This window comes from Oryzias latipes, chromosome 9 (assembly GCF_053564925.1).
Source record: "Oryzias latipes strain Hd-rR chromosome 9, Olatipes_Hd-rR_3.1".
Lineage (NCBI taxonomy): Eukaryota > Metazoa > Chordata > Actinopteri > Beloniformes > Adrianichthyidae > Oryzias > Oryzias latipes.
In genome coordinates this window covers 21191862-21208964 of record NC_136245.1, presented here as the reverse complement: position 1 = coordinate 21208964, position 17103 = coordinate 21191862, and the positions used below count along the sequence as shown (strand labels likewise).

Below are 17103 nucleotides of genomic sequence, written 5' to 3'. Positions count from 1 at the left end.
ATAAACCGACATCCATCATTTACGGGCTCTCCCACTAGTTTACAGGCCCTCACACCCCCAACCTAACAGTAATAGGGTTACAAAATGGTGAGCTGGCATCCGTTTTGAGCCAGATGCCAGCTCGGACGAGGAAAAAAAAGACGTACAGTGGTGGACAAAATTAGTTGGAACCTGTATCCAAAGAACCCAGAACAACCTCCAAAGACATTAAAGGTGAACTCTTAGATCAAGGTACATCAGTGTCAGATCGCACCATTCATCGTTGTTTGAGCCAGAGTGGACTTCATGGAGACGACCAAGGATGACACCACTGTAGAAGGGAAATCATAGGCACATCAGCTCTATTTTCGTAGACAAAAAAATGAAGCATATACAACCAAAAGAACACTGTCCCTACTGTGAAACATGGAGGAGGCTCAGTTCTGTTTTGGGGCTGCTTTGCTGCATCTGGCACAGGGTGTCTTGAAGTTGTGCAAGGTAAAATGAAATCTCCAGATTATCAATGCATTCTGGATAGAAATGTGCTGCCTAGTGTCAGAAAGCTTGGTCTCAGTTGCAGGTCATGGGTCTTCCAACAGGACAACGATCCAGAACACACAGCCAAAAAACCCCAAGAATGGCTAAGAGAAAAGCGTTGGACTATTCTGAAGTGGCCTTCTATGAGCCCAGATCTGAATCCCATTGAACATCTGTGAAAGGAGCTGAAATATGCCATTTGGAGAAGACACCCGTCAAACCTGAGACAACTGGAGCAGTTTGCTCATGAGGAGTGGGCCAAAATACCTGTCGACAGGTGCAGAAGGCTCATTGACATATACAGAAACCGTTTCATTGCAGTGATTGCCTCAAAAGGTTGTGCAACAAAATATTAAGTTGTGGGTACCATCATTTGTGTCTAGCCCTATTTCATTAGTTTGTTTTTTTAAATAATTCTGTTAATCAACAACTCACAAGCAATAGCTGATTTTGATTATTTAATTTTCAATAACTTTTAATTTATTGTAATTAATTTAATTTATAATTTGAACGTTTCAAGTCATTTCAGTGAGCATTGTGGACAATTTTGTCCACCACTGCACATGGATCTATTTGTCTATAAGCTGATGCATCAACATGGAGTGAAGCAGGAAGCTTGTGGCTTGCCATTGTAGACCTTATGCCACATCTGCAGGCTTTGTCAAACTGTATTTTTTGTCTGCTCCTGATTCATACCGATTTGAATGAAGAAATACTCAAATGCAATTTTAAGTGCCTGGACTCCTTGGGAAAAACATTCTTAATTTCAATGGGACATTACCTGAGTAAATAAAGGTAAAATAAAATATACAATACAAACCAAAAGTTTGGTGGACACACCTTCTCAGTCAGAGTTTTCTTTATTTTTATGACTATGGAAATTGTAGATTCATACTGAAGGCATCAAAACTGTGAATTAACACATTTGGAATTATATACATAACAAAAAAGTGTGAAACAACTGAAAATATGTCATATTCTAGGTTCTTCAAAGTAGACACCTTTTGCGTTGATTACTGCTTTGCACACTCTTGGTATTCTCTTGATGAGCTTTAAGAGGTGGTCACCTGAAATGTTTTTCACTTCACAGGTGTGCCCTGTCAGGTTTAATAAGTGTGATTTCTTGCCTTATAAATGGGGTTGGGACCATCAGTTGTGTTGGGCAGAAGTCAGGTGGATACACAGCTGATAGTCCTATTGAATAGACTGTTAGAATTTGTATAATGGCAAGAAAGAAATGTTGAATATAAACATAAATGTATTTCATGTCACTTGATAGAAAAGAATCAGACATTGCTTAAAACTCCTGAATCTTTAAAAAGAACAATAATTAAATGATTTCCGATTCCCAGAGTCAGAACTAAACAAGGGGTATCAGTGTTTCAATATTCTGCAGCTAAAATCTGGAACAGCCTCCCTGAAGTCGTAAGACAGGCCTCTTCTGTGTTCATGTTCAAATCTAGACTTAAAACATTTCTGTTTAGCCGTGTATATGACTGAAAGGTTTCTTTTAAAGTAAATTTTACGTTGATTATTTCTATGATGTATTGTGATTTTAATGCATTTTTCTGTTTTGTGAAGCACATTGAATTACTTTGTGTAGGAATTGTGCTATACAAATAAACTTGCCTTGCCTTGCCTTGCCTTCCGTAACTGTCAAGGAAAGTTTAGGAAAGCTAAATGTTGCTTCAGCTCTGAGAAATATAGGAAGATTTAGATTAGGACTCAAAGGCAGCTGTAGAAAACTCTATGGTTATGCTCTTGTTCTTGGATTTGTGTGACGTGAAGTACTCCTCTTTAAATAATGTTTGATTATTCAGATTTATATGGAGTTTGCATAAAATGACATTTGTGAATCAGAGCGTGTGTATTTGTGAAATAGGTTGTGTGCATTTCTGATTATTGAGACTGAATTGACTCCATAGATTTAGGGTTTAAACGAGGTGTTAAAACAGCCAATTTGAGTGACCTATTTAATTTAGCCAATTATTATGACTGATCACAACTGAACAAAGTTACTGAATGTAATTTATAATTTAAATCAATATAAATCCAAGCTGTCGGTAGGCGTTCCTGCCACGCCCACCACCAGTCTGATCCAATCAGATGTCAGCATTCTCATTTGATGGGAGGCTGTCAACAACAGCTTTGGAGAGGAGAAGAGTGCAATTTGCTCGTATTACTTATGTTTATATTAGACACATTGTAGCGTTTCAAGCGTAAATATTTTCTTTTTGGCGGACTATTAAGATGTATTATCATATCTTTCCAACAAGAATGTATTTGCACTGAAATTATGGAAATCGGCTAAGTCGTAATTGTGAGAAGTTAGCTAGTCCAGATAGCCTCTACGTAGTTTTAGCTAACGCGGTTGTACAGTGGAGCTGTTTACTGTGTGTGTGTGTGTGTGTGTGTGTGTGTGTGGTAGACTGAGGCAGGCTGTGGGGCGCAGGAACACCATCCCGCCTGTTAAGGTCCCAACACCGACACGTTTTCCAGTTTTTGGGACTCGCGGAGGCCTTTGACGTTCTTTCGAGATGGATCTGTTTGGAGCGAACGGCTCAGGTGAGGACGGAACACGATGCGACCAGAGTGACGGGGAGCTAACAGCAGCAGGCCGGCTAATAACTCCAGGAACACGGGAAGCAACCTCACTGACAGTGACATTCATTCGAGGACATGATGTTGAGAAGGGAGGGAATGCTAAAAAAAAAGTTAAAAAGCCGCTCGCTGTTCTCCTGGCGTCAAGTTTAGATCACGTTTGAAGAATTTCGTGATGCTAATTTTACTAACAATCCTTGGTGTCACTTCAGAAGCTCTGACTGATGACTCGATAGCAATTTTTATCTCTAATCTGTCAAACATAAACGTGCTCAAACAACAACACAAGTTTGTGACAGCATAAACGATAAAATATACTTTCCCACTTGTTTCTCCTTTAAAGCGTTTTTGTCAAAGTAAAGCTTCTCAAGTATTTTAGAAATCTGTCTTTCTATTAAAATGTATAAAAAAATGAAGCTGTGTGCTCAGTTTAGTCAATGTACCAAATAAATTATTAGCTCCTCTAGATCTGCTGACCATTAGTAGGTTTATTTAATCAAAAATAGATTTTTTTGGGCACCCATCACGGCAGATTTCCCTTAAACAGGAAGAACCTTCTTAACAAATCTCGGCGGGTTGACTTCCTTATTTAGTCGACAGTGACATTCAGTACAGAAGTATACTTGCCTTTTACAGTCTCATTGAGATAATAGTCAAATCAGCATTCTGCATCACATAAGGGATGTCTAAAGCTGGTGTTCCTGCTTAAAATGACACATAAAAAATATGACACGCTGGCCAAGCTTGAACAAGCCAACCATCTGTTCAGTAACTCCAAATGTGCCTTAACAAATGCATTCACTAAACACACAGTCCATAAAAATGAGCTTTAACTATTTGTTTGCACAAACCCAACATATAATCTTGTATAATGTGCCTTAAACAATGGACATTTGCAGCGTTGAGTCAGAAATGTATGTAAAAAAAAAAAAAAAAGACAGTCATATATTTAATTTCACTTTCATTGCATGTTTGGGCGACCACCTTACAGTGAGTGGATGCCTAACTGAATGTGTGAGTTATCTTTAGGGGTAAAAAAATGTCTCCCATTACAAAAACAATTCCCCTACGTGTCTCTGTGATATGTTATTTTGTCATAAACTCCTCTAAACAGTACATGGAATCTAAGTACTTAGCTCCTGGTTATTATTAGACCTTCATACCACAGTAATGTCTGCCCATGACAGTGAGACTGTTGCACTCATGTTAGAAACTCTACTGAGCTAACAATAGCCAAAGACTCACTCTTAATCTACTTCATAGAGTCGCAGATGCTTCGTTTTCCTGCTATTGAGTACTCACTTTACCTACTTTCTACTTTCCTCTCCTGTCCTGTAAATAATGAGTGGTTTTCCACATCCACTATAGGCGTGTATATCGATTGTGAGGCACCAAGGCAGACATGCACTGCTTCTCTGCTTGGGTTATTCAATTAGGAAGCTCAACATGCCTCTGATTGTTTGGAGAATTGCTGGGGAAAGAATGTGGATGCCGAAGAAGCAGAAGAAATGCCTCAAAACAAGACCTAAGTCTTGTCTGAACGCTAAAGTAGTACGTTTTGAGTAGGCGGCTGTACTCTGCAGTCTGTGAAGACTTTGAATATTTGTTGCTTTTTTGAGCAAAGTCTGAAACTGCTTCCTCACTTGATTAACTTTACCAGAGTGAAACTGTTGATGAAATTAATAAAATGAGTTAAAGAGTGTTTTTGAAAGCGCGATAAATTTATTATTAGTAGGCAACTTGAACAACCTGTTTTTTGTAGGTCAGGCTGTCACAGAAAAGGAAAGACGTTCAAACAGAAATTTACAGGAATTAACTGAATTGTGGCATGTGACTTTAAATTCCCTTTGTTTTTACTTATAAACTGATCATCCTACTTTACAACAGCGTGTTTTTCATTGAAAGATGGATTCAAGCCCCTCCAGCTCTCATTTGTGTCTACAAAGAAGCAAAGCAAACAAAGGGGTTGCGGATACTGCTAAACGTGAGATCATGTTTATGTGAAGGCATGGTGAAAGCACGCAGGAAGTAAGAGCATTTCCTCATACCCTGAAAGACAGAGAGGACAAGACACTGGTACTGAAACCTCTGTGCAGCCCTATCGCAAGCCAGTGAAAAACTCTTTCTTTACACCAAACAAAAAGTGGATTTTAGTTCTTATCCATTTTTGAGTACACCTACTGACAGCTCCTTCTGGAGATCTGTAAAGTTTATTCTGTGTCTTCTACTAAACAAGGTATTATTTTGTGTGGTTAACTTTAGCAAAAAAGCTAAAAAGTTACAACTACAAATGTGGTGTTTTTACTTTTTCTATTCTTGAACTCCCACTCAATCATTTTTTGATCTATTTTAAATGTAGCCCCAGTGCTCTTTTTAATATTAATTATTTGTTTTTAGGAAAAATAAAAAATCTGTTGTTTTTTAGGGCAAAGTTTCTGCAGAGCAGCAAGAGTTCATTAGAAATTCACCTGTGAATTGTGGGAGGGACTGTTGGCACGGAGCAAGCTTGCCCACGCTTCCTATTATCTATATGTGTTTACACGCTCTCCTGCCACCTTACAGCCCATAAACTAAAATTAGCGGTGCAACGAAAATGGCAAGCAGTGTTGGAGCCATCCAGCTGTACAGTTTTGAGCCAAATGTCAGCTCAGAAGAGGAAAATGAAGACGTACATGGATCTAGTCTATGAGCGCATGCATTAGTATGGAGTGAAGTAGGGAGCTTGTGGCTCGCTGTTGTTGGTTCTACGTCACACATATAAACTTTTTTGAAATTTATTTTTTGTTGGCTCCTGATTTCATAGCGGTTTGAAAGAAGAAATACTCAGAAATGCAATTTTGAGCTTAATTTTCTTTAATTATGTGAAAAGTGCCACAAGAGGATGGTAAAAAATGCCAAAAACACTTTTCTCATCACAGTGGGTCTTTCAAGTTTGCTTTATTTTCTAGGAAAGATTTGCATTTACATTAATATTAGGTCACAAGGAAGCCAGAATAAAACAATTCTTGCCATCTGCAGCCAAAGTTGCTGCACTGAAGAAGCTAAAGAACTATTTGAATAAAGCGCCCCATGTTTAGCTGAAGATGAAATAGAAAAAATAGAATAAAAGCAAATAAATGGGCTTTTTCTGTGTGTTTGCAGAGAGTGCTAACCTTCCAAGGAACATGATCGAGAACAGCATGTTTGAAGAAGAGCCTGATGTGGTGGATTTGGCCAAGGACACCACTGAGTTTCCTGTATGCCACATTTTATTTGTTGGTGACGTGATCTAAAACTTTATTCTTCCATGAATCACAGACACTCATTGTGGAATGTCCTAGGCTGATGATGGCAATCACATGGGCAAAAGCTAAGTGTATAGGATGCTAAAGGTGGCCACCATCCGTGATGCCTTCATATCCCCTCGGATAAAAAAGTTTCAGTTCATGCAGCACTTTTTGAAACAATCCCACCACATATGCCTTTAGAGTTTAAGGCCAATCCCACATAAGGGGAATTGTTTTTTCAAAGAGATGCCAGCTTCATTTATTTAACATTAAAGCTGGAAAAAAAGTAGCAAGCAAAATGGAAAAGTCGACACTTAAGTTGTTTTAATGTCATTTAGTAAAAGGTTTTCTGAGCCCATGGTTAAAACTTTTATCTGCCTAATCTCAATAAAAGCATTGGCTCTAACCCGCTGTGGCTTCAAATGAACTTAATTTCTCTAGTTTCTTTTCATTGATAGCTAAACGAAGCTGTTGGTACTAGAGCTGCTGTTAACCTGGGAGGGATTCCCTTTAATAACATGGGGAGTTTCATTGTCGCCTGACAGTGTGTCGTATTCGCTCTCTCTAGACCTTTCCTGCTCTTGACCCGGACGAGATCACGTATGAGCCCCGCAGCTCCCGCTTACTGGTGCGAGGTCTGGGGGAAAACGACATGGATGAGGATGAGGAGGACTGTGAGTCCTCAGCTCGCCTCCTCGGCATGTCCTTCATGAACCGGAGCTCTTCCCACAGACCCAGCTCCTCTCCTTACACTCGACAGTCTCCTTCGAGGTAACGCACTGGGACGCCCATCATTTGGATGCAGCTCACTGTTTTCATGACGTTTTACTGTGCTAGGTCTGGCTCTGTAAACAGGGTTATTAATTTAAACCAAATAAAAAAGGTGTTTTCAAAAACACTCTAGTAAAGTTTTCCAAAGCTGGATGGAAAAAAAGACAGAGAACATAAATGGATAAAAAAATCCAACTTTATATTTTTATAACAGCAGGAAAAATTAATCAAGCAGTACTGAGAAACACAGATTTGCAATAAAATGCGTACAACGTTCCCTTGCTATATTGCAGTTCACCTTTTGCAGTCTTCCTGATTTTTCTCAGTGCAATTATGCTTTTTTATTTTTATTTTTAAAGCGCTCTGTGTTCTGCGTCCTCATTGGCTGTAATTGTCAATCAGACTTCTGTACAGGTTACGTTCAGTTTGCTAAATCTACATAAACCTTTAAAAGTGAGCAGATCTTTGTTTTCATTATATATCTATAATACTGGACTTATTTTGCCAAGAAAGTTTAAACATTTGAGAGTTTATAAAATAATGAAAAGTGAGAAAAACATTTTGTGTGAAAGGTGCTGAACAAAACTACAATGTTGTTCAGTTTAAATGTGAGGATAAACAGTAGTTTACACTTGTCTGTCAATATTTGTTTACTCCACTGCGCCTTATTACAGTTTATTCTATATAGGAAGAACTAAAGTAGTGCTGAACCTTTTTTTTTTTTTTTTCTTGGTTTAGGTCATGTTCTCGACCTACAGCCCGAACCATGGTTGCATGTGTGTTGTTCCTGGTTATTGTAGCTTCTATGACAATGGTACTGTACTTTCTGCCTGGCTGCACCTTTACCAAGGTACAGATAACGCTTAGTTCTCCTAACTTTTTTCTTAGTCAGATGCTCTTTGGTCTGTCACATATCATCCCTTTTTTTCTCCTGCAGGAAGGTTGTCCTAAGCGAAATAAGACAACTCCTCTGGAGCCGGTCTACCCTTTGTCCACTAACGGGGAACTGTTTCCATGGACGCAGCTCCGCCTACCTCAGAGCGTACATCCTCTCAGCTACGAGCTCATTTTGACCCCTGACCTTGACAACATGACCTTTGCTGGCATAGCTGTTATAAACATGTCTGTACTGCACAACACAAACCGCATCGTCCTGCATGGGTTAAATCTAAACATCAGCAACGCTACTTTTAAGGTAAGACTGAAATAGGATACTTTTCACTTAATTTTAAACACTTGTTGTTTGACAGTAAATATTTCCTCTCTTACAGATTGATGACGGACCGGCCAGTAATGTTACAGTACTGCAGTATAAGGCTAATCAGCAGATTGCTGTAAAGTTCACAGAAGACTTGAAAGCAGGCCAGTACTGTGTTTTGACCCTGACTTACTCCGCCAACCTCTCAAGCACATATGATGGTTTCTACAGCAGCTCCTATACTGATAAAAGTGGAACAAAACAGTAAGTTTGGCCAGCAGCTGTGAAGTTATTATTAAGACAGGATGTGCTGTTTTTGTATTCAGTTCAAATCACAATCGTAAACATTTTGCTGAAGTGTTGTTAATAAAGTTATTATTGATTCTCTATTGATTCCAGCATTCTGGCAGCAACCCAGTTTGAGCCACTGTCGGCCCGGAAGGCCTTCCCTTGTTTTGATGAACCCGCTTTCAAAGCCACTTTTCTGATCAAAATCAACAGAAAACAAAACTACACAACTCTTTCCAACATGCCTCAGGTACTGGAAAACCTCTGATTAGATTAGTAAAGTAATGATTTAAAGATCCTACCGTGTTTTATTTTGTTTTTATTGTTTTTTTTATAAAGTCTCTATAAATCTTTCGGATTGTCATAAAAGAAGTACATCCTTTCACGTGTAGGTATTGGTTTCATAGTATATGAAAAAAGAGCTCTTTACCAGGTTTTAAGACAAAGTAGACAGCCTGGCTTGGGAAACGCCAACTAAAGAAAACCGTAGCCCTACAGCAGATGCAGTTTGAAAAAATTATAGTTTTATTTAAATTTTGTAAATTCAATCTCTCAGATATCTGGAAGAGATAGTTTATTTATTTAAAGAATTCACTTTTCTTTACATTTACTGAACCGTTGATACTATTTGAGTGTTCTTATAGTCACACATTTTCTAAATGAGTGTTGTGTTTTGGATCTTTGTCTTGATGCGTAACTCGTTCTGTGTTCAACTTTAACCAGCTGGAGGCAGCTGCTGGCTACATGTAATCCTCCGGTACATCCAACCCAGTTTGGCAAAGTTCTCCCCTCCTTACCAGAAAGATTAGCAGCTAGACAGATGAATACCAAAGTGCTTGAAAATAATTTTCTAACTTTTCTCAGCCTGACAGCAACAACAGCAGCTTAAGATTAGGTCTATATAGTTCCAAAACTATATTAATAACCTCCTTGTATTATATGTTTCAGAGCGAAAGCAGACTTCTTCCCAGTGGCCTTTTTCAGGATGAGTTTGAAAGGACCAGTGTCAACATGAGCACATACCTGGTGGCCTTCGTTGTCGCCAACTTCTCAGCCGTCCGCAAAAATGTTTCAGAAACCTTGGTAGGTCTGGGGGCCACCTTAGCTGTGGGTTTAGACTGTGCATTCCTCTGTGCGTCGTACCTGCATCAAGGCTCTAGCACACACATCCCTGTGCTGTATACATTTGCTGAGAGTGTGCTGGTTTCAGGTGTCTGTGTACTCTGTGCCAGAGAAGACAGAGCACACCAGGTATGCTCTGGAAGCAGCCTCCAAACTGCTGGAGTTTTACAACACTTTCTTTGATATTGATTATCCGCTCAAGAAGCTCGGTAAGCAGTCACCTGCACACTTCTTACCTTTTATTTTCCCCATTTTTTTTTTTTTTTTTTTTTACTCTGACAATTTACCCTTCCTTCGTCAGATTTGGTTGCCATTCCCGACTTCCTGGCTGGAGCAATGGAGAACTGGGGGCTCATTACGTTCCGGGAGACCACCTTACTGGTGGGCAAAGATTCCTCCCCTCTGGAAAAACAAGTAGTTGCCTCTGTCGTAGCGCATGAGCTCGCACACCAGGTAGCGCTTTCTTCTTTGAAGTTGTCAAAGACGTTGACCGTCCTGCAGTTGCTCACCCCACCTCGTTGCAGTGGTTTGGAAATCTGGTGACCATGAGGTGGTGGAACGACCTGTGGCTCAACGAAGGCTTCGCTACGTACATGCAATATTTGTCACTGCAGAGAGTGTTTCCTGAGCTCCAAGCTGTAAGTATACGATCCAGGAAAGGCTTTTTGTTTTTTTTCTGATAGACATTTTCTCTACTAAACAGACCTTTTATGTGAACTCGCAGGAAATCTTATTTCTGTCGGTAAGATTCAGAGTCATGGACAAAGATGCTCTGATCTCCTCCCACCCGGTGTCAACTGCAGTTGTCACACCAGATCAAGTGGAAGAGATGTTTGATTCAGTTTCCTACGAAAAGGTACTTCCTTTCTTTATTAATGTGCTTTAAACTGGCTTGGCTTTATTACTTTAGTGAGGAAAAACAAACTTGTTGCTCAGGAAATTCTACTGTAAGCGTTTTTTAAAGATGCTTTCTCTCTGTTTAAAGGGGGCTTCTATTCTCCTGATGCTCAACGCTTACCTCCCGGGGGAGCAGCAGTTCAGAAAGGGAATCATTCAGTATCTTAAACAGTTCAGCGGGTCGAACACTGAGACCAATAACCTCTGGGACAGCCTCACTCAGGTGTGTATGTGTGGTCACCTTGCATGAACCAGATTTTTTATCCTATGGGCATTTATGCCATTTTTACAAGATAACAAAAGTGTGGATAACATTTTGAGGGATGTTTAAAAAACCCTGATGAAGTCATGTTTTTGGTGTTTTTAACATGTTCTTTTGCCATTTTGCTATTCTATTCATAATGGAGAACATGCATAAAGACAATTAATCTTAAAATAGCATTTCTGAATATTTCTTTATACAAAGTATTGTGATTCAGGAGCAGAAGAAAGAATTTCGTTGGAAAAAGATTGTATTTGTTATGTAGAAAATACACTGGGTGGGCCACAAGCTCCCTGCTCTGCTCTATTCTGATGTATCCACTTTCAGACAAATAGTTGTACGTCTTTGTTTTCCTCAGCTGAGCTGAGCTGAGATGTGGCTTCAAAACTGTATGGCTGGATAGCTTCAATATTGCTCCACATTTTCGCTGCAGGTCGGGGTTGTGAGGGGCTGTAAGCCAGCAGGAGAACATGTAAAGAGAGTCTCATTTATGAGTGACGATAAGGGGGGTGGGATTGCTCTGCCTTAGTAGTCCCACCAACAACTAAGAGGCAAATTTTAAAGAACTCCTGCTGCAGAAATTATGTCCCAGAAAATGACAGATTTTTTTGATTTCACCATAACGCCATAATCATAATTAAAAGACCAAGGGAATGCTGTTAAAATAGATCAAAGAATGATTGGAGTGGGATTTTAAATCTCTCAAAGCAGACGGGATAATTCTCCATTCAGTCTATAGAACTCTTAGTTCAGTTTATTTTTAATTAAAAAACAAAGGTTTTAATAAGTAAAATAGGAATAAATGTTCCCAATTGTTTCATTTTCTTTCTTTTTTTTTACATAGAATGTGGATATATTGTTTGTGTATCAAAGAGTTCTGGCATCTCCATTAGTGTAACAGCTAAAACAACATGTTTTAGGTTTTATTGTTGTTGTCTCTGTGTTTTGAGGTCTCAACTCCACACCAGAATGTGTCAGAAATGATGAGCTCCTGGACGTCACAGAAAGGCTTTCCGTTAGTCAGTGTGAGCCGCAAGGGGGACGAGGTGACCCTCACACAGGAGCACTTCCTCCTCACACCTGCCAACGCCTCGCACACCTCCAGGTGGGGTTTTTTTTTCCCCCCAACACACACAGGTCACGGACTTGCAGCAAAAACCTGACTGAAGTCTGATTGTGTTTAGCTTGTGGGAAATCCCGGTGACGTACGTCAATGACAGCTGCAGCGTGGGTCCGGAGTGCCGGCAGAATTTCCTTCTGAAGGCCAAGTCAGGTAAAGTGAAAACACCTGCCTTAAAGGCTGAAATAAGGGGTTTAGGTTATGAATTAGAAACATTTTTCTTCTGTCATTTCAGGTACTTTTAAGGTGCCAGAAAGTGTGAAGTGGCTGAAGCTGAACTATCAAAACACAGGATACTACATAGTTGACTATGGAGATGACGGCTGGACTGCTCTCATCAACGCTTTGTCTACAAATATCAGCATCCTAACATTTGAGGACCGTGCCTCGCTCATACACAACATTTTTGCTCTCTCCAGGTATAAATGACACCACAAACAACCAATTGACAACACTTTTTAAAACCAAAATCCTCATTGACTTTTGTGTTTGATAGACAGGGACGTGTGTCCTTTCGCCGAGTCCTCAGCCTGTTGAACTACACATACAAAGAAACAGAGACAGCTCCTGTGACAGAGGCTCTGCTCCAGCTCAATAACATCTACAGGCTGCTGGAAAAAAGACAGGAGTTTGATCTTATGTCTTGCATGAAGGTGCAGTACATTTAATACATGCATATAAGCTCATTTTGTTGCCCCTGACATCAAAGATCTGTTGGGGCAAATCTGAACATCAAAAAAGCAAAACCTATGTCAGTAACTTTTGTATCGCACATCCCTGACAAACCCTGTTTAGATTTACTTTAGTTAATAATTAATTAGGTAAAATTATTGTAATTTTTTAAATCAGAGGTAAAATTTTTATCTTTTAGGGGTCAGTCAGTTGTTTAGCAACAATTTCACCACAATTACCTCATTTTTAAATAGCAGTTAAATACTCATTTTAGTAAAAGTTTTAACTTTTTAGGCTTTTTAATGCAGTGTCGGTGCGTTTGCTTCTCCTAATGCAACATTATATTTTCTAAAATCCAACAGACGTACATTTTGGATCACTTTGGTGCTTTGATGGACAACCAAACTTGGGGTGAAGAGGAGAATTTGTCCAAACAGGAGCTGCGCTCTGCCCTCTTAAGTATGGCGTGCGGTCTGGAAAAAGAAAACTGCACTCAGTCAGCCAATGACATGTTCAAACAATATGTGTCAAACCAGACGCGGCGGTAAGTAAAGAACAAGAGAATCTGATGATGTTGTCCAAGTTGTGACCTTTGTATGGTCATATAGTCTAAACCTTTTTCTTTTTTAAACAAACAAAAGTGCTAAGATCTGACCATAAAATTTAAGAACAAGGCCAGAGCAGTTGGAATTACAGTTTTTTCAAACATTTCTTAATATTTACTTTTGAAGGATTCCGGGAGATCTGCAGCAAGTTGTCTTCTCGGTGGCTGCACAGTCACGTGCAGACTGGTTGATTTTGTACGACATTTACAAACAGTCCACCGTTGATGCAGAGAAGCGGAACATGCTACTCGGTCTGGCATCCACTCAGGACACACAGCTTTTAGCAAAGTAAGACAGTCTGACGGCATGACAAGGGTTTGAAAGGCTTTCTGCCTGCAGCATATCCACCTTTACCCTATCTGTCCAGGATACTTAATGAAGGTCTGAAAGGGGACGTCATCCAAACCCAGGAGCTGCCTTTGATCATCAACACTGTTTCTAGAGGCTTTGCAGGTTATCTGTTTGCATGGGATTTTGTCCAAGTCAACTGGGACCGCCTCATAGAAAAGTGAGCATTAGTCTTGTGTGAACTGGAAATATTCAAGTCAGAGCAGCGTCTGAGCGTTGGTTTCTTTGCCTTTTAGATTCCTCGTGGGCTCCTTTGCCATTCAGACAATCATCAAATCTGTAACTTCACAATTCTCCACGCAAGCTCATCTCGATCAAGTAAGCTTTTAAAGCTATTTATCAATGAAAACATTTGCTTTGTTTGTGAGCTTGATATTTGATGTGTTTTTGTGTAGGTGAAGGCCTTCTTCTCCAGTCTGCAGGAGCGTGGCTCTCAGATGAGGAGCGTGCAGGAAGCTTTAGAAACAATCAGACTGAACCAACTCTGGATGGAGAGGAACCTGTCCACGCTACGAGAGTTGCTTACAAAAATCCAATCTCAACCTCAGAAACAAGAGCCTGGGGTGTCTCATTAAGATGGTGAAACATTTGCACTATTGTAGGGTTGACTCAGAACTCCCAGCCTCCAGATTAGAGTGGTAATCAGTGGCAATATCTTGGTGGACTGGGTGCTGGATTTGTTTTTTGAGGCTACTCCTATTAGTTGTACTCGATCGCTCAGGGTGGCTCTGGCTGTGTGTCTGACAGTGGGTCGTCGGGCTAAACACACACTCCTCATGTTTTATGCTGTCGACCAAAACTCTGGCAGTATTCATCTAAAGTTCACGCCAGAGCAGACAATCATGCTGCAAATAGATTGTTTTATTCCAGCTGGATCTCAGGCACTCTGCCACTCCAAAATGCAGTGTCTGCAAACGTCAATATTCTTCAAGTTCCATGCAAAGATGCAGCTGTCAGGGTTTCCTCAACAGCGACAAACTGAAAACGCGAAAGTGCTTAAAACACTCCTGCAAGCTGATGCATTTGCTCATCATGGTTGGGCTTGACTATTCACTGGCATAAAATACCAAACTTGAGTTGACATCAATTGAATGTACTAATAAACCTTCCCACTGTGCACCGTAGTGGATGTACCGACAACCAGTGCAGGTTAAATCAACAACCATTGTGTCTTAGAGCGGAGGCAACGCACACTGGAACCAAATGGCCATTTCTTGTTTTCTTGTTTTTTTTGTTTCTTTCTTCCAGCCATTAAAACACATTTTTATCTCTGATCAACATGTTTTGTTTTATTTTTACCAGCTGTGGAGAAAGACTTTCAACTCCATACGCTTGTAAATTGTAATTATAATGTAAATATTGGTAACTTTAAATACAACCTGCTTTTGGATTTGTTGTTTTAAACATTGTGAAGTATTTGAAGGTTTTGTTTTCTGTTGTGTTGATAGATTCTTGAGGAACTGATGATGATTCAGGAGCTTTCGTTTTGGGTTTAAAGATAGCAAAATGGGTCTATCTTGATGAATGTTGCATTATAAGGGCTAGTGTCCAAAGTAAGGGATCTGCATTGAAAATCTCTCCAGAAATTTGTTGCTCATCAGCCAAAAGATGCACAAGTTACTCCAGTATTTGCCACACTTTTGTCACTCCTCAGAATGTCTTTCTTTTCCACGTTTGGCAAGGACAGGTGTACATTTGAGGTGGTATTCTTGCGGTTAAATTCCTTGTTGAGTTCATTCAGCTTTTAGGTCCCACGATGCATTTGTCAATCAGAATATGTGTGTTTAAAGCAAGTGCCGTTGAATGTTACAGACCGCTCTGAAGCTTCTTTTGATTGCACCGTTAGCTCATTCAGTTCTGATGGGTATGTTTGTGACTGCCAATGATTGGTGACATGGGAGTTTGTTTACAACCAAACAAACACGTGTGGGATCAGCTTCAGGGGAAATTAAATTAGTCTCATGCTTATTTGTTTATAGAGTGTTTATAGAGAAGTTTCAGTGAGAATGTAGACTTGCCAAACCCTCAAAGCCCATGTGTTTTGTCCACCTTCATACATTTCTTCTGTTTCCAAGTTGTATTGTGACAAATGTGGTGGGGAATCAAGTATATGTTGAGTCCATTATGTTGGTACTTTTTTTTTCTTTTGCACTGGAAAAACTGGCACAGGATAGTTTTGGTTCGGCTCTTCATGTGAGCAAAACACACATAAGCTAACTTTTGAATCCAAGTCGCATAATTCTTATGGTTCCCTGAGGTTCTTTTGTTGGTCATCTGTTTCTATGCTTTAATTCTGTTTGTTTACTGAAACAATGCTGAAGTTGCGTTCAGTGACTACACTCCAAATAAAGCTCAGCTTCAACCACTCTCCTCACTATCATTGCCTCAACTGTGTTACTACTTCTACTGTCACCTGAATTTACAATAGAGTGAAACATTAAATATTAATTGAAAACCTGTTTGCAAATATAAATATGTTTTTAAAAGATGGGATATATGATTGTTTTAACCTGAAAATTTGACATCTTTGAGCATTTAGCAGCACTGATTTAAAGAAAAAGAATTAACATTACCACCAGAGGGCACTCTAGTTATGAAGGTTTTAGTTTTATGCATCGTAGTCCAACTTTACTATTCATACTGTTATTGATTCACGTACAGCATCAGTTCATATGGTTTGACAACTTAGTAAACTATGCGGAGGTGTGAACAGTTTCAATTTTTTGTTCACTTGCTGCAAAAACAGATTTTCATAAGTTATGATAAAGTAGTGAACCCAAATAAAAACACACAAAGAGCTAATTCCTTTTAAATATTTGTTTTTTTTAATATTTCAACATCTTCAATTTTATAGACTCCTATTAAATACATTTTCTAAATACACAAACAGTTGGAAAAACTTTACAGCTCACAGAAAACCACACAGAAGAAAGAGTCAAAGCAAAAATTAAGAAAACCCAAATTAAAAGACAGAAAAACCAGTGATCTGAATACAGCAGAAAAGGTCAGTGAAGGCCACACCAGCCAGTTTGGGTTCTTTACAAGGTGCAGCCAATTAAGCTCATTGACTGGTGGCCCAGCACCAGCAAAGCGCCAGGGACATGACACAACCCAACATGAAGAGGTTGTCTCCAAATTTGAGTCCATCTTGTGCAAACCTTTAAAGTTAAGGATTCAAAGAATTAGTCTGGTCAAAGTAAAGAAGAATCACTCAGTCGACCTTTACCATGCTGCAGTATCTGGTTATCTTCCACCATCTTCAGTGGGTAACATGCAACTAAACCCTTAAAAAAAACATGAAAATGTCTGATCTCAATTACCAAATCAAACTCAACAAAAAAGTGAAATACTCTACTGGTGGCAGCTTGTAAAATGAACATTTCCCAACTGATTGAAAGGACTCAATGTATTTCAAGAGAAGTAATTAATTTAAAACT

At 39.4% G+C, this 17103-nt stretch overlaps 1 protein-coding gene across 2 annotated transcripts; it reads left to right on the top strand.

Annotated features, from left to right (window-relative positions):
* Positions 1-2596: 2596 nt before the first annotated feature.
* Positions 2597-16032, top strand: lnpep (leucyl/cystinyl aminopeptidase). Of its 2 annotated transcripts, XM_078952874.1 has the most exons (22): positions 2597-3081; positions 6259-6353; positions 6952-7154; positions 7893-8004; positions 8092-8349; positions 8426-8616; positions 8752-8890; positions 9589-9723; positions 9851-9971; positions 10064-10215; positions 10287-10400; positions 10487-10618; positions 10748-10882; positions 11872-12026; positions 12106-12194; positions 12277-12460; positions 12538-12694; positions 13076-13257; positions 13445-13606; positions 13686-13826; positions 13903-13984; positions 14062-16032. In XM_078952874.1, the coding sequence occupies exons 1-22, from the start codon at positions 3054-3056 to the stop codon at positions 14239-14241; spliced, it is 3147 nt and encodes a 1048-aa protein (XP_078809000.1). In that variant the 5' UTR covers positions 2597-3053; the 3' UTR covers positions 14242-16032. The 2 variants fall into 2 exon arrangements, with proteins under 2 accessions (XP_078809000.1, XP_078809001.1); XM_078952875.1 differs by lacking the exon at positions 6259-6353 and having other exon boundaries at positions 2647-3081.
* Positions 16033-17103: the final 1071 nt, after the last annotated feature.